We start from the raw sequence: 16338 nt of genomic DNA on the forward strand, positions 1-16338 counted from the left end.
TAACAGTGGTGTGCAGTGAGAGGACAAGGGGCAAAATCTGGAAGACAGGAAGTTCCATACAAATATGAGGAGGAACTTCTTAACTGTGAAAGAGCACTGGAACAGGCTGCCTAGGGGGGTTGTGGAATCTCCTTCACTGGAGATATTCAAGACCCGTCTGGATACCTTCTTGTGCAACCTACAGTAGAGAACCTGCTTTAGCAGAGGAGTTGGACTAGATGATCTCCGAATGTCCCCTCCAACCCTCACATTTCTGTGACTGTCTTCTAGTAATAAGATTAAAAACAAAAACAGAAGGTAACCAAGGAGAACATGACTTTTCATCTAGTAAGGTAGTGTTTTGAGACAGGTGGCTCCACAGTTCTTAAAACTTAGGAAGTCAGTTTTATTGTGCATAAAAATCATCTTCTGAAAATAGATATAATATGTTAAATTAAAATATAGAGCAGTATACTTCCCATACAGAGAGTACTCTGCTGAAATGCATAGACGTATACTACATTGGCAAGAGGGTATCTCTATGAATATAAGAAAAAAGTGGCATCATTTTACCTTCTAGGGGGATCCTGGTCAGGTCAGATATCTTACCGTAAAAATGTATGTTTTGACCAGTAATTCAAAAGGTGACTACCTACAAATCTTCACTTAGTGCTAAGGAAGGCTTCAACATAAAATCTGAAGTTTAATCTTCTTAATTTTTTAGCAATTTTTTTAAGCTAAGGAAGCTGGATTAGACACTACACGTAATAAAATACAATGAAGTAACCAAGCTACTACAGAAAAAAAAAATCCAGTAGCTGAATGACCAGGGCTTTTTACATTCTAAGCAACAAGGATATAGCACATAGAATAAAATATTCGTTTTCCCTTCACAGTTAAGAGGAACAGCAGAAAGAAAGATACTGTTGGAGAAAGTTTTCTGTCTTATCACCAGACTTAGAAGGTAACCTGTCAGTATATTTATAAAAATCTATTTTACACCAAGGCATTTAATTAGTTCAAACCCCAAGATTCCATTTCTCACTGTTAAACACTGGGCAGGAATGAATTTGAAATGGGTTTTGTTTTTATAAGGTTTATTTGGATGGTATAGCTGGAAAACAGTAGCATGCAGATTAACATACAAACTCTAAGGGAAAAAGTACTTGGTCTGTAGTCAACTGGGTTAAACAATAGCCTCTTTTAAGAACTTGAGCTGTTATTACTGAAAATCAAATTTTAAAAGATCGTATTATTTCAAAGATCAGCTTGCTTCCTTAAAAGTGAAGGAATTACTTTCAGCAGTTTCAAGTTGCAAGTGTGTCTTGGTGTGAATATCCAGAGCCATTAAGTTACCAGACATATCAGCATCTTTCCTCTGCTTTTCTGCCTGTGAAATAGTTAATTATAATTGTTGATAATAATTTTGCACTTAAATGGCATTCGAGGAAAACAGACTGTGCAGCAACTGGTGTTCACCCACATGTTAAACTGAGACAAATTAAATCACTTGCATAATTGGGGAAAAATGTATCTAACTCATTCAGGCCTCCTTGTATTTCGATGAAACTGAACCAGAGTAAAAATTTGGCCATTTAGCTGATTCTGCTTTTTGGATCTGCTGCTATCTAGTGGACCCCTGGTGAATTATAAGTACATACCTAAAAAACTAGCAGAAGTTAACCTTGGGTTTAGGGGGAAAAGCCCAGCTGTTCAACTTGCATGTAAGCACAGTTATGTATTAGCAACAAAAAAAAAAGGCAATTTTTTTTTCCATAGTCAGATTATACTGACTGCTTTTCAGTTTTATGAATTCACATTTAGAGCAACAACTTTAAAGTGACTTCAAATTAAAATGTAAATAAATGTAGTGTTATTTCTTATGGCTTTGCTCCATAAAGACATAATGTGATTTAATTATTATATAGCTGATGGCCAGGATATAAAACATATTTCACTGCAGTGTTTTTTGGTATTGCCTTGCTGCTTTCTTTTTTGGGACCTTTTATGAATTTGATTCTGGAACTAAAAAGCACTCAGCTACTACAGATTCTCCAGGCAGTAAAAACCACGGAGTCATGAATAGCTTGGCTGTTTTTCAGATTGTCTTCGGAGGAAGAAGTTGACTGGGACGACAGGTGGAGAAAGTATAAAGGCAGTTTGCAAGATGCTGCATGTTTTACGTTTGTAAGACTCCTTCTGTTTTGCTCTTGCCAGAGTCTGACAACAGGATGGCAATGGCACTTAGCCAAGAAGTCCGAACTATCAAAAGTCTGCACGTTTACTTTGAAACAGAATTCTCTGAGACAAAGTAGTTAACAGTTATGAACTGAGCAGTTATTTAAATCCGCTCTGGATAACTTAGATTTAATTTCTCATGAACTCTATATACATGTAAAACTTGATCTCTGTAGAAAAAAAAAAAAAAAGATAAAATATAGCTGCAAAGTCTTTCCTTACTTGTCTCCATTACGGACTGTATCTCCATGGGTTATCTACACTGTCTTTCTGCCGCCGTGGACAGGAGCTTCTCACACAGACACGCACGGGAGCACAGGGACGGGATGCTGATGAACAACACACAGTCTGAGGGACAGAAGAGCAGCAGCAGCAGCAGTCCAGCAGCAGCAATCCAGCAGCAGCAGCAATCCAGCAGCAGCAGCAGTCCAGCAGCAGCAGCAGTCCAGCAGCAGCAGCAGTCCAGCAGCAGCAGCAGTCCAGCAGCAGCAGTCCAGCAGAGCGCTTCGGGCTCTTTTCCAGAAGTAGAGCCCAGAGCGCAGTCAGAGAAGCACTGCAGCGAAGGCTCCGGCTCCCGCTAGGGCCGAGCCCACACTCCGCTGTAACTCCGGCCTAGCGAGCCGCTTTACCGTAAACCCCACCCACGCCAGCCCTCGGGCGCTCGCCGGAATGTCCACAGCGGCCGGGCGGCGGGGCGGGGCTCGGCGGGCGAACCGCAGCCAATGGGGACTGCTGGCGTCACAGCCTGCCCGTCGGGCCGTCTGGCCCTCTCGTTTGTTGGCTGAGGGTTCGTGACTGGCGATGGCGGCGGCAGTAGCTGCGTGGCCTTGGGCTCTGTTGTGCCTAGCGGCGGTGCCGCTGCTGCTCTCCCCGAGAGCGGCCGGTGAGTAACGGGGCGCGGGAAGCGTGGCGGGGAGACGGCTCGGCGGGACCCTGCTCCACAACATGGCGCAGGGGCGAGGCCGGGGGGTGTCGGAGCCTCCGGATAGGGGCTGGGGCCGCTCGTATCCATTGTGGCTCTTCTTGGCAGTGCTAAAAAGTGCAGTGGAAGAAGGCAGCACGAATGTAGATAGTGGCAAATAGCTTTTATTAGTTATGTTGCGTTGGCAGTGTGAGTGGGAAACATGAGAAATGTAACACCTCAAAGCAGAAAACTGCAATACCAAAGGTGTTTAAGGGCATGGCGTGGTTGAACTGTAGTCCTCATTTCCACTTTTAGGAAGAAGGCAGTAAAAAACTAGTGGAATGGAACATGACATAGTGTAACTCAGCTCTTTGGTAAAGCTAATTGTATGACTGAGAGAGCAGTTCTTAACCAAAGGAGAAAGTGTAAGTGCTTTACCATAGTTGGATTTAAATATGTTTTGAAGTGAAATCTGGAGCTTTTAATAAAACAGGAGATGGTTAAATGAGGAAGAGTCTGACTGAAAGAGACGTTTCGAAAAGACATAACTACAGACAGCACTCTGAAATTGTGTTTGTAGTGAGTACTGTTCATAACCTAAACTTCTCACTTCAGCACACCATCTTGTGCCCTTTAAATTTGCTCCTTTTTCATGATACCGTTGTTTGATTAGAATTTTGTATGTGTGCTGCTCTGAAAGTAATGCCTCCTATTTATTTCCATGGAAATTACAACATACAAAGAGCAGAATCATGCAATTTGATAGACCAGATTCTCAGCTACAGAATACAGTTCTTCGGCATACTCACCATCATTAGCTATGCATTTTCACCAGCAATGAACAAAAGCCTGCATGCCATGGTCATAAAAATCACCACCAGTGGAGATGACCCACTGTCATTACTGCTGAAATGCACCGCCCACCACCTCATTGTGCTTGCATCCACTCTGGTCTTCTGAAATGCTCAGCAAGCACAGATGAGTGTTAGTGGAAGACTTCAATGTCAGATGCCACTTTGTCAGACTGCCCCTCCGCTGCCCTCTCTCGTATGGCAACAAATTATTACCATATTTGTGGGAAGGTTCAACCTCCACTGCCATGCCACCAACATCCACCTTTGACATGGTGGGCCAACATAATAAAATAGAATGCATTACTTTCGGAGCAGCCCTCATATAAGAGGAATTAAGTGACTGTAAGGTCTGACATATTAGTATTTCCTTCTGAGAAGTCCTTGGTATAATTGATAAGACTTGAAACCCAGCAGTAGAAGTGACTGAGGAGAACTAGCCTGGGTATCTGTTCATTGTGGAAGGGGTGTGAGCCACTTGGAACTAATGGATAAAAAACCAGAGAGCATTAAATAGTTGAATGTTATGTAGGATATTCATGAGCTCAAATCATAGCACAGTTAAACATATGCATTGTCTTAGCAGCCAATATAAATTCTCTTCATAGGATGGAAGCTCTAAATTCTTGGGTCTCTTAAGCATAAAGATTACTCTGAAGGGAAATTTACGTAATGAAAAATATCTGAGACAGTGAAACAAAACAATGAAAATGTTGTTTGAGTAACCACTATTTCTGGTTTTGAGTAAAGCATACATTTAAGTACGTCTGATTAGGGGGTTGTTTATTTTGACCATTAATTTGGTGGATATTTTTTCATTATGAACCCAAGTGTTTTCTCCATCACTGTGTTAATGTGTTTGCAATCTGATGGCATTAACAATTACTTAAGAGAAACAATAAATGAAAATTAAAGTTGATGGAATGTGCTAATTAATGATGAAACTGATACTGATCACAAATTGTCCTGAGGAGCAGTGTGCAGGGAATCATAGAACTACTTGGGTTGGAAAGGACCTTCAAGATCATCAAGTCCAACTGCAGCCTAACCATACTACCCTAACTTGTACAACCCGCTGCTAAATTATGTCCCTGAGCACCATATCCAAACAGTTTTTAAACACTCGGGGATGGTGACTCAACCACCTCCCTGGGGAGCCTGTTCCAGTGCTTAACAACCCTTTCTGTAAACAAGTTCTTCCTGATATCCAAACTAAAACTCCCCTGGCGCAACTTGAGGCCGTTTCCCCTTGTCCTGTCACCTGTCACCAGTGAGAAGAGACCAACCCCGCTCTCGCTGCAATCACCTTTCAGGTATTCCAGAGAGCAAGAAGGTCTCCCCTCAGCCTCCTCTTCCCCAGACTAAACAGCCTCAGTTCCTTCAGTCGCTTTTCGTAGGGCATATTCTCCAAGCCCTTCACCAGCCTTGTTGCCCTTCTCTGGACCTGCTCCGGCACCTCAGTGTCCTTTTTGTACTGGGGCGCCCAAAACTGAACACAGTAGTTGAGGTGAGGCCTCACCAGTGCCGAGTACAGGGGCAGGATGACTTCCCTAGTCCTGCTCACCACACCATTCCTGATACAAGCCAGGATGCCACTGGCCTTCTTGGCCACCTGGGCACACTGCTGGCTCATATTCAGCTGACTGTGCATCAGCACACCAAGGTCCCTTTCCATCAGGCAGCTTTCCAGTCACTCCTCCCCAGGCCTGTAGGGTTGCCTGGGGTTGTTGTGACCAAAATGCAGGACCCAACACTTGGCCCTATTGAAACTCATCCAGTTTGCCTTGGACCATCGATCCAGTCTGTCCAGGTCCCTCTGTAGAGCCTTTCTATCCTCTGGCAGATCAACACTCCCTCCCAACTTGGTGTCGTCCATGAACTTGCTGAGATGCATTCAATCCCCTCATCAAGATCACTGATAAAGATGTTACATAGGAGTGGCCCCAGTACCAACCCCTGGGGGACATCACTCGTGACTGGCCGCCAACTGGATTTTACTCCACTGACCACAACTCTCTGGGCCCGGCCATCCAGCCAGTGTTTCACCTAGCAGAGCGTATGCCCGTCCAAACCGTGGGCAGCCAGCTTCTCCGTGAGGATGTTGTGGGAGATAGTGTCAAAGGCTTTACTGAAGTCCAGGTAGACCACATTGACAGCCTTACCCTCATCCACGAAGAGGGTCACCTTGTCATAAAATGAAATGAGGTTTGTAAAACGGGATCTACCATTCATAAATCCTGACTGACTGGGCCTGATCCCCTGGTTGACCTTTAATTGATCCATGGTGGCTCCCGAGATTATCTGTTCCATAACCTTCCCTGGCACTGATGTGAGACTGATAGGTCTGTAGCTACCAGGATCATCTTTCTGGCCCTTTTTGAAGATGGGAATCACATCTGTCCATCTCCAGTCCACCAGGACATTCCCAGTTAGCCAGGACTGCTGAAGGATGATGGAGAATGGCTTGGTAACCACATCCACCAACTCCCTCAGCACTCTAGGGTGTAATCCATCTGGCCCCATGGACTTGTGAGTGTCCAGCTTTCTGAGCAGGTCCAAAACCATTTCCTCATGGATTATGCAGGGCCTATTCTGTTCCCAATCCCTGTCTTCCAGTGCCCAGGGAGCAACTAATCTTACTATTAAGGGCTGAGGCAAAGAAGGCATTAAGTACCTCAGCCTTATCCTGATCTTGGTCTCTGTGTTCCCCTCTGCGTCGAACAAGGGATGGAGATTCTCCCTAGCCCTCCTCTTACTGTTGATGTATTTATAGAAATATTTATTGTTGTCCTTCACCTTAGTGGCCAAGTTCAGTTCTAGCTGGGCTTTGGCCTTTCTAATTTTCTCCCTACACAGCTTCACTGCATATTTGTAATCCTCATAAGTTGCTTGCCCCCTCTTCCAACGACCGTAAAATTTCCTTTTGTTCCTGAGTTCCAGCTTAAGGTCTCTGTTCAGCCAGATTGGTCTCCTTCCCCGACAGGGGACTTGGGGATGGTCAGCTCCTGCACCTTCAAAATAACTTCCTTAAAGTATTCCCAGCCTTCCTGGGCTCCCATGCCCTCTAGAGCTACCTCCCAGGGGGCTCTGTCAACCATGGTCCGAAAGAGGCCAAAGTCCGCCCTTCGTAAGTTCATGGTGGCAGTTCTGCTGACTCCCCCCTGTGCTTCAACAAGGATCGAAAAATATATCATTTTGTGATCGCTTTGCTCCAGACAGCCTCCAACCTCTACATCCCCCGTAAGGCCTTCTCTGTTAACAAGCAGCAGGTCCAGGATTTTGCTTCCCCTTGTTGGCTCCTTCACCAGCTGTGTCAGGAAGTTATCCCCCACACAATCTAGGAACCTCCAGGACTGTTCCCTCTCCGGGACTGTTCCCTTTCTGTTATATTATAATTCCAGCAGATATCTGGGAAGTTGAAGTCCCCCACAAAAACAAAGGGAACAATCCTGCAAAGTGTGCCATTTTTTGCCTTAAAATTTGAAAGATTTTTAAGCCGTTGGTGGTATATCCTTTTTCTGCATTTGTAGATCATTAAAGTCAATTTTATAATTTCATTCTTTCATCTCCCCGTATTTTAAGCAGGACTTTGGTGTTTTCTCCATTAATTACAGGTGCTTTGCTGCACTGTTTCTATTCATTAATGAAAATATTAATGACTTACAAGTTACACTTCAGTTTATCTTCTTTATCTTCTTTTCATGAATTATAGATCTCAGCATTAAAGCATAGTTCAAAAATGTAGTAGCTATTTTAAATTGTGATAGCTTTTTGATTGATATCATTATTAGTTTTTTTTTCCAGTTTCTTGACATTTTCAAGCTGAATTCTTCTGTTTTTCTTTATTTTTTTTAACATTCTCTCAATGTTGAAGAATTTTGGGTTTGTTGATGGCTGTCCTCTTGTAACAACTACAAGTTTTCAGATGAGAAAACTTGTAAGCTGTGAATTTGTCAGCAAATTCATGCCTAAGACCCCTCATATTGATAATGTGAAAATCAAACTGATTTTTGTAACTATGTATTGCCAAATACAGTTTTTATACATACAGCATTGCTTTTCTATTGCATTGCCTCCTGAAGGGATTTGGCAGGTGCTAAGCTCATGCAAATTAAACAGCAGAAACGTGGCTGGAAGCATAAAGCATATGCTATTGCTTCTCTGGTGGCAGTAGATGTTCAGTGTGAGACTGGGCAAACTGAGTCAGTGTCAGCTTTGGAACAAAAATTTCTTGTGTTTTTTGGTTTTTGTGTTTTGTTGTTGTTTTGTTTCCTGGGAGGGAAAATTTCTAGCAGTAATCACCATCTTCCCTCCCCTGCTTTTCCTTAGGCCTGTCTTGTTGTTACCATGCGAAGGACAATCTAATGTGCCGGGATGTTTGTGAACAGGTAAGCTTACTTTAACATTTGTTTTATCTCTCAGAGTTAAAGTCATGCTTTTAGACAATGATGTAGCAAAAATAGTGTTGTAAGTAATTATCTATGCGTAAGTACTACATGTGAATCATGAAATGTAATATTGTTATATAAATGACAACATAAAGGTTTAAGGTGTAGTCCTCTTCCCTTTCAAAGTGGATTCTTCATCAGGTTCTGTTGAAATTCAGGAGGCATAACATTAAAACTTGAAGTCAGGATTTTGTCAAGGTGTTTTATTTGATTTCTGGATCATGTGTGTTTTTGAGAATTTGAAACAAAGAGCAAAGTGCTGGTACCATTCTTTTTTCCTCCTACTTGTTATTTCTTAACTAACAGTGAGATATTCATTGTGATGTATAGATTTGTGAATCCAGCAAAAATGTACTTAGTCTGTTCATACAGTAATAGTAGAGCTGTTTGTGTTCAACCCAAACTTGGAAAATATTTTCCACAATTTATGTTTAGATTTGTAGCTTTGGATAACACTTTGTACAACTTAGTGTGCACAAGTATATATTTATGTAAATGTATGTACCTAGAAAATTTTTATTAATAAACTATACATAAACATGTGCACAAATTTAATATAAAATATAATATTTTATATTATATATAAATATATATATATATAATATTTAATATAAAATTTGTGCACATGTTTATGTATAGTTTATTAATAAAAATTTTCTAGGTACATACATTTACATAAATGGCACAAATGCAAGGGCACAAATTTTATATTAAATTTGTGCCCTTGCATCATAGCTGCCTCCTTTTTTTGATTACCTGTTTTGAAACTATCAGGCACTGAATCTGGTTTTGGTTAAGTTCCTATTTAGTTGTGATTTTATTACTAAAAATTTTGTTTAAATTGCTCTTCTCCCTTTTCTTTTATATGGAGTACAACCAAATCCCCTTTCAGTTTTCCTATTGTTTTAAGAGCTCTTAAGATCCTATAATTATTCTTTTAGCCCTTCCAGCTTAAATTTCTTCTCTTTGAATACAGGTAAACAAAACTGTACACGCTACTATAAACAAAAGCATAACACTTAGTTGAAGAACTGTTAAAACTTTTATGGTAGGAAACAGTTACCAAATAGCAAGTTTAGCCACTGTGTTGAGAAAGCATTTGGAATAATCTATCCAATTTTTTCTTTTATTTCACCAACTTGAAGTTCCTATTAGCTCTTCCTGTTAGCTCCTCATAAAAGGCCTTGAGCTTTTTATTGTCAAATTTCATCTAATTTCTGCTATACAATTTCTAATTAGCATGTAGGATTTTTTGTGTTGTTTGCTTGGTTGGTTTGTTCTAGTTGTGTGCTGTTTTTTTTTTTATGGTCTTGCCTCATCTGGATGATATCTGTCTACTCATGGAAGGAAAGATTGCCAGATGATATGGTTACTGAATGTTAAAATTCATGTCTTCTGACAGTTGGAAGAAGTTTATTTATTTCTCTTTGGGTATGCACTTAAAGAATAGATTTGGGGTCTTGTAATGGGTGAGGAAGAGCAGGCTCTGTCAGGGAGCCATCTGTGCTTAACTCATGGATTGATAACAGTACCACCAGAACAAAGACTTCTTCTGTACAGGATGGAGGGGATCATCTGACTAGACTTGCTCCCTCATCAGGTTTGTTTTGTGGGGGCTTAGGTCTAGGATGTTGCAGAAGTTTCCAGGTTTGTTTGGTTCTTGGACTGTTTACGTTCATGTGCTGATTGCTTGGACACCAGTGCTCCAACTGAAAAAAGCCTCACATGGATAAAGGGCAACTACAGACACTTTCCTGTGTGCTAGTAAGAAAGGCTTGGGTAAGATTGAGGAATCCCGATAAATACCAATTCAGCTACTTTGTGAGTGTCACAGATTAAATGGTTACCCAGCCTGTGAGCGCAACAGTGGGTTCACAAGATTCTGTAGTATGCAAGAACATGTAGAGTACTTCCTAAATTTCTTTACTTTATTACAGATTGCTACAAATCACCAGTAGCAAGCACATTTATGATTAATAAGGTTATTATATATCAAGTTATTACAGAACTGTTAACAGAAAGCATCTGTGTATATACATACACGCAGTAGTAGCAACAGTAAGTAGTAGCTACAAATATATTTTCATATTACAGGTTACTATAAACTCATCACTAGTAAAGTAGCAAATGTACATTTAATTATGTACATTTAATTATGTATATAATACGCATTATTTTAAATTTTTTTTGTTTTAGTATTTTGTATTATGTTACTGGAACCAATCATTCATCAGACCAGTCCCAGAAGTGGAGCCAACTGAAATCAAAGTTTTCATCGTGGGGAGAGGCAGAACTAAATGATCTTCAAGGTCCTTTCCAACTCAGTCATTCTGTGACGCTTTGAAGTTTCACACTGGAGATGATCTGGGTCAGCCAGTTTGGAGTCAGCCAGGTGTCCCCAGCAAGAGGATAAATAGGAAATACTGTAGGAAAAGTTCTGGCACAGGAGGTTCTCAGAGGCAGAAGTTCCATTTTTGATGGGAAATGAGAATTTAACAAGGATGTTAGCAAAAACCATAACCAAGAAAATTCTCCAAGCCAAATGATAGTTTAGAAAACCAACACTGGTTTATTACAATGCAGAGTGCATGAGGATCTCTCCACAAAGCATGGACACCCTAGAGCTAAATCACCCTCCTTATATACATTTAACATGAATATTCATAAAATTTCCATGAAGTTCCTGCTTATTCCCAGAATTGTCATACATATTAAATCTAGCACCTGCATTTGTCAGTCAAGGGATTCTTGCACGGGGTCTTTCAGTTTGCCCATATGTGGTACTGATGCGGAGGTACACAAAGCATAATCTATCTGGGACACCAGGCAGTCTATTCTTTGAATGATGACTAAATTGTTGAAGTCTTTGTTGTCAGAGACTTAAGAGGACATAGCATGACACCACCTAAAAGTAGCCAACAGATGCTGCTAATTTCTGTTCTTGACTTGAGACAGACAATAGATTATGACATTTCCTTTTCTCAGACAAAATTTTACTTTTCCGAGGTTGTTTTATCTTTCAGCTAGAACAGCCAGTAGGTGTACTTGATTAGGTTATGGATGAAGAATCAAAAAACTCTGCGCAGATGTGTAAGGGCTTCATTAGGAAAGACAAAAGCTCGGCTGGAACTGAGACTTGCAAAAGGTATCAGGGCAACATGAAGTCCTACATGTTGTAGGTAGTAGTCCAAATAGCATACATAACCTTGCAGTGACACCATCCAGCTCTCTCAGATGCAAGCTATTGTCTTTGAAAGATGGAACTCAGGAGATGTCCCTAGTGACTGGAGAAGGATACATTGTTTGCCTGCCTTTTCCCCCTCCACTGTCGCACTCCAGGAAAAATTAAAAAAAGGGATCAAGGGTGAAAAAAAATAATAAAAAAAAAAAGCTGAAGTACCCTTTCCAAACTAGAAAACTATCCATCTTTCCTTAAGTCTCTGGAGAGATCATGGACAGAGTCCTGGAACACGCTTCTGAGTGTGTGAAGGGTAAAGTCATGCCTGACAGACTTCATTGCTGTTGATAATAAAATAGCTGGAGGGTATAGAAGTGGATGTCATTTGCATTGACTTTAAGGCTTTCAACACTGCCTCCATCAATATTTTTCTGTCCATTTTAGGATATTGTGGCTTTGATGGATGGACAGCTAGATGACTAAAAAATTGTTTGGGTAATTGGGTTCAGAGAAGAGAAGTTAATAGGTCGTACTTTATCTGCAGGACAATAAGAAGTGGAATACCAAAGGGATCTGTACTGGGACATGTCCTCTTTATCATCTTTATTAATGACCTGGAAGAGGCAGTTGATTCACTCTTCTTGAGTTCTTGGTTGAAACCAAACTGGGAAGAAGAATTGATAATCTCAAAGGCAAGACTACCATCCAGAGGAACCTGGACTGTTGGAAGGAATTGGCCAACAGGAAGTTTATGAAACTCAGTGAGAACAAATGCAAAGTCCTGCACCTGGAAAGAATTACTTGCAACAGTACAGGCTGGAGATTGATTCACTGGAGAGCAGGTTTGTTGAAAAGCATCCAGAGGTATTAGTATACTGACAGCAAGGTGAACGTGAGCCACTGTGCCCTGGCAGCAAAGAAGATAGCCTGGGATATTTTAACAGGAGCACAGTCAGCGTTTCTAGAGAAATGATTGTCTCCATAACTTCTTACACCATATCTAGAATACACTGGCCAGTTTGGGGCCACCCTGTTACAAGGAAGACATCAGTTAATTGGAGAAGAGTGCACCAAAATCATCAGGGAGCACATGCCATGTATGGGGAAGCTGAGGTAACTGGTTTTAGTGGGGGAGAAAGGAGTACATCAGTAGCCTTTTGATACCTGTAAAAGGTTGTTCAGAAGGTAGAGCCAGGCTCTTCACAGTAGTCCTTAGTGGGAGGATGAGAGAACAGGCATAGATTGAAAGCAGAGAATTCTAGCTGATTGTAAAGTAAAACTTTTCCACTATAAGGACAGAAGAGTGTCTGTTCGTTCTTTGTCCTCATGTGTTTTCAAGATCTGACTGAGCAATGTGGTCTGACATGATAGCTGACCCTGCTTTGAGCTGTAGGTTGGAATAAATTACTTTCTGAAATCCCTTCAAATCTGAATTATTTTATTTGCCTATGACCCTGAAAGATCCCAAATGCTACTGCAGATCTTTCCTTGCTATCTTTTCTGAAACCAGCAACTACTGTTACCTTGGTTTTCTTTATGTGGGTTTATCATGCTGTTAATGTAGAATAGAACTGTAATGTATTTCTTCTTCTTAAAGATATGAAATGCATCCATGTGTCTGTTATCCATGTATCTTCCAGTTTTGTTCCCAAATTAATAGGTGTTTCCATTTCTTTTGTTGACTGGCTTTGTGTTTTAATATAGAAGTGTTTTACTTGATTGGAGTGTTAAAAGAAATAAGAACTGAAGAAATGATTAATGTGGAAACACAAAACAATTAAAAATATGTTGAGAGCTCAATTTAACACTTTTTTTTTAAGAAAAAGATTAATGAGATACAGGCATCTTGTAATAAACTGAAGTCATTTCTACAGTTGTAAGGAAAGGAGAGAAGCAACAGTACAAAATAGTCTGAAAGAAAGATGGGAGAAAAAATGGAAATGTACATGACTGAGAATTGTTAATAAAGTAAGATAAGATTTCTTTCCAAGTTTGGCTGTTCAAATATTTTGAATTGTAAGATATTGCTGGTGGCCATTTTGTCTAACCTGCTCAGAGTGTATTAGTGTCAAAATTAAATCAAGTTTCTCTGGACTTTGTTAGTGAAGTTCTGAATGCCCTCAAGGAGGGTCTTTCCACAGCCTCTCTGGGGAACCTGTTTTAGTGCTTAACTACTGTCATGGTGAAGAATATTTTTTTCTCCCTTTGCATCCCTTCAAAATTTATCTTACTGCAGATCATTACTTTTACAGCTCATCCTTCCACTGTGCAACTCTTGAGAACAGTCTGGCTCTGTCTTTTTATAATCCAGCTTCAGGTACTTGAAGACAGGAATTCAGATACATGCACATTGTCGCATCTTAACCAGCAAACAGCTTGTTTTTTATCTCATAAACTCCAGCATCTTTGTCACTTTTTGCTGAACTCTCTGAAGTTCATCAGTATGTTTGTGGCACAGAGGTGGCAGAAGAGTAGATGCGGTATTACAGATATGGCTTCATCAGTGCCTTATGAAAGGGAGTGGTTGTCTACTACGTACTGATAATGCTGTTGCTAATGAGGAATAGTATGCTGTTATCTTTCAGTGCTGCATTGGTGCACTGCTAACCCATATTCAGCTTGCCATCCACCAGGACCTCAACACCCTTCTTTGCAAAACTGTTCTCTAGCTAGTGAGCACCCAGCCTGTACTGTTGCATAGGATTTTTCTGTTTCAGCTATAAGATTCTGTAGTTCCTTTGGAACCTCTTGAAGTTTCCTTTCAGCTCCTTGCTATGTTGAATGAGCTTATAATTCACTGAAACCAGTCTGAGTAGCAGCTCCACTCTCTGGTGTATTAATGACAGCTCTCAGTTTAGGACCATCTGTGTACTTTCTGAGGATTATTTCTGTAAAGCTATTAAACAGTATTGGTGTAACTCCTGTTGTATACCACTTTTAAGTGGCCAGCGCCTAGGTAATTGAACTGCTGGATACTAATTTTTGAGACCTACCATCCAGGCAGTTTGTCTTGACCTTACAGTCCTTGCATCTCATCCACATTTCAGTAATTTGGCTGGAAAATACTGTGGGAGAGCATGCAAAGCCTTTTTATGTCAGGATAAGCAACATGCGCTGTTTTTCACTTTGTTACTGAATTAGTCGTTTTGTTATAGGAAGCTGTCAGGGTAAATTTGCAGTAGGTGTGTGCCTGTGCTGAATATTGTGACTGTTGCTGGTCACTTTTCATGTACTTCAGGTGCCCTGATGTAGCTTCCAGGAGGATTTACTCCATAATCTTTGTGTGGTGAGCAGCCTGTATCTCCACAGATTATCTCTGTTGCCTTTCTAATGGATATGAAGTTTACTTTTTTTTTTTTCCAGTTGTTAGGAACCTTTTCTGACTGCCATGATTGTTCGAAAGTGTTAGTAAGCTGCCTTGCAATGATAGTGGCCAGCTTTTCACATCCCAGTTGCATCCATTCCCATGAACTTCTGGATGATCAGTTTGATTAGATGATACTTAACTTGATCTTGCTCCACTGTTCATTCCCTTTGTTTATTTTGATCTTTACCTTTCGTTCACCTTTATTCCCTAACAGTTGCTTTTTTTTTTTCTCCTTTTGGAAGGAGTTAGTTGCCTGAGGTCATGCAGGAAGATTGGTAAAGTAAACAGAGTTGTAAAATACGTTAAGCATAATTTCTTTGTGTTTTTCACACTGCCTATTCAACAGGAACTTCCAGATGTAAGAGTTTTAGGACAAAACTCTAAAAATAAAAATCCCTCCTTTGTAAAAGTGCAGTGTATTTGGAAGACTATAAATACATAAAAGAAAATCTCAAATGTGCATTCTTCACATGCTGACTGTTAGCTGACTATTGTCAGAAGGTAGTCAGTAGTGAAACTAAAAAGGAGGACAACGATTGATATTCAGTGTGTGGTTACATTTTCTATGTGTTTTCTTTCTTACAGATTTTGTCTTCTAAGAGTGATTCCCGTTTAAAACATTTACTGCAGCGGGCACCTGAATATTGTCCAGAATCAATGGTAAGGCTTCCTAGATTTGAATTTAAAACAGCAACAAAACCTACTAATCTTATACTAACAAAGTTTTGCTTACAAAAGCACAATTTCAAATTAGCTTGCAGAGTTTTATTTCTGAGTTTTGAGCTGGTTTATGTTTTCAAGAGTTTTCTTCTTTGTTATAAAGGCTAGAAAAGTTCTTAAATTGAGATTTGATCCTCAGAGTAGGAGTTCTTTTTAAAACTTGTATATTACGCTACTTGGTGGTCATGTAAACTACGGAATGTAATGAAAATCTATCTGATATTATGAAAATTTGTACTGTGTGATTGTCATTTAGAAGTTAATAGCAGTGATTTACAAGCAAGAGCACATGATCCAGTTTGTATGGGGCAAAGCTGTCAGGTCTTGGTGAAGCCAAGGCATGGCTATCTGTATAGTTGCTCTAGCTGCTCTGAATGGTTTATAGGCATTTGGGACAACCTGAAAAAGTGCTTTTGTTGGATTGCTGTTTCCTAAAATTTCTGCAGTGTATTGCAAAAAAAAAAAAGATTATTCCCTATTCCTATGGTGGAAATGATCTTACCAATGAAGAGATGAGTGCTAGCATTAAGATTGCCGAGAAGACTCTAGAATTAACAACTTAAAATATCTCAACTTGTTTGTTTTTTAAAAGGTTTGATTTCTTGTAATTCTTGTTACTTCTAAACAGTATCAGTACTTTTTCCGTCTAGTAG

At 40.3% G+C, this 16338-nt stretch overlaps 1 protein-coding gene across 5 annotated transcripts in view; it reads left to right on the forward strand.

Moving 5' to 3' along the window:
- Window positions 2936-16338, forward strand: part of RECK (reversion inducing cysteine rich protein with kazal motifs) — a 68618-nt gene continuing 55215 nt past the window's right edge. For 2 of the 5 annotated variants that reach the window (XM_021388371.1, XM_021388373.1), the window contains exons 1-3: window positions 2936-3100; window positions 8302-8360; window positions 15551-15625. In XM_021388371.1, the coding sequence (XP_021244046.1) occupies window positions 3019-3100; window positions 8302-8360; window positions 15551-15625 (216 nt within the window). In that variant the 5' untranslated portion in view covers window positions 2936-3018. Of the gene's footprint in view, window positions 3101-8301; window positions 8361-12142; window positions 12441-15550; window positions 15626-16338 lie in introns of all 5 variants that reach the window. The other 3 variants (XM_021388369.1, XM_021388370.1, XM_021388372.1) reach the window with 2 other exon arrangements.

Source organism: Numida meleagris, chromosome 2, assembly GCF_002078875.1.
Source record: "Numida meleagris isolate 19003 breed g44 Domestic line chromosome 2, NumMel1.0, whole genome shotgun sequence".
NCBI lineage: Eukaryota > Metazoa > Chordata > Aves > Galliformes > Numididae > Numida > Numida meleagris.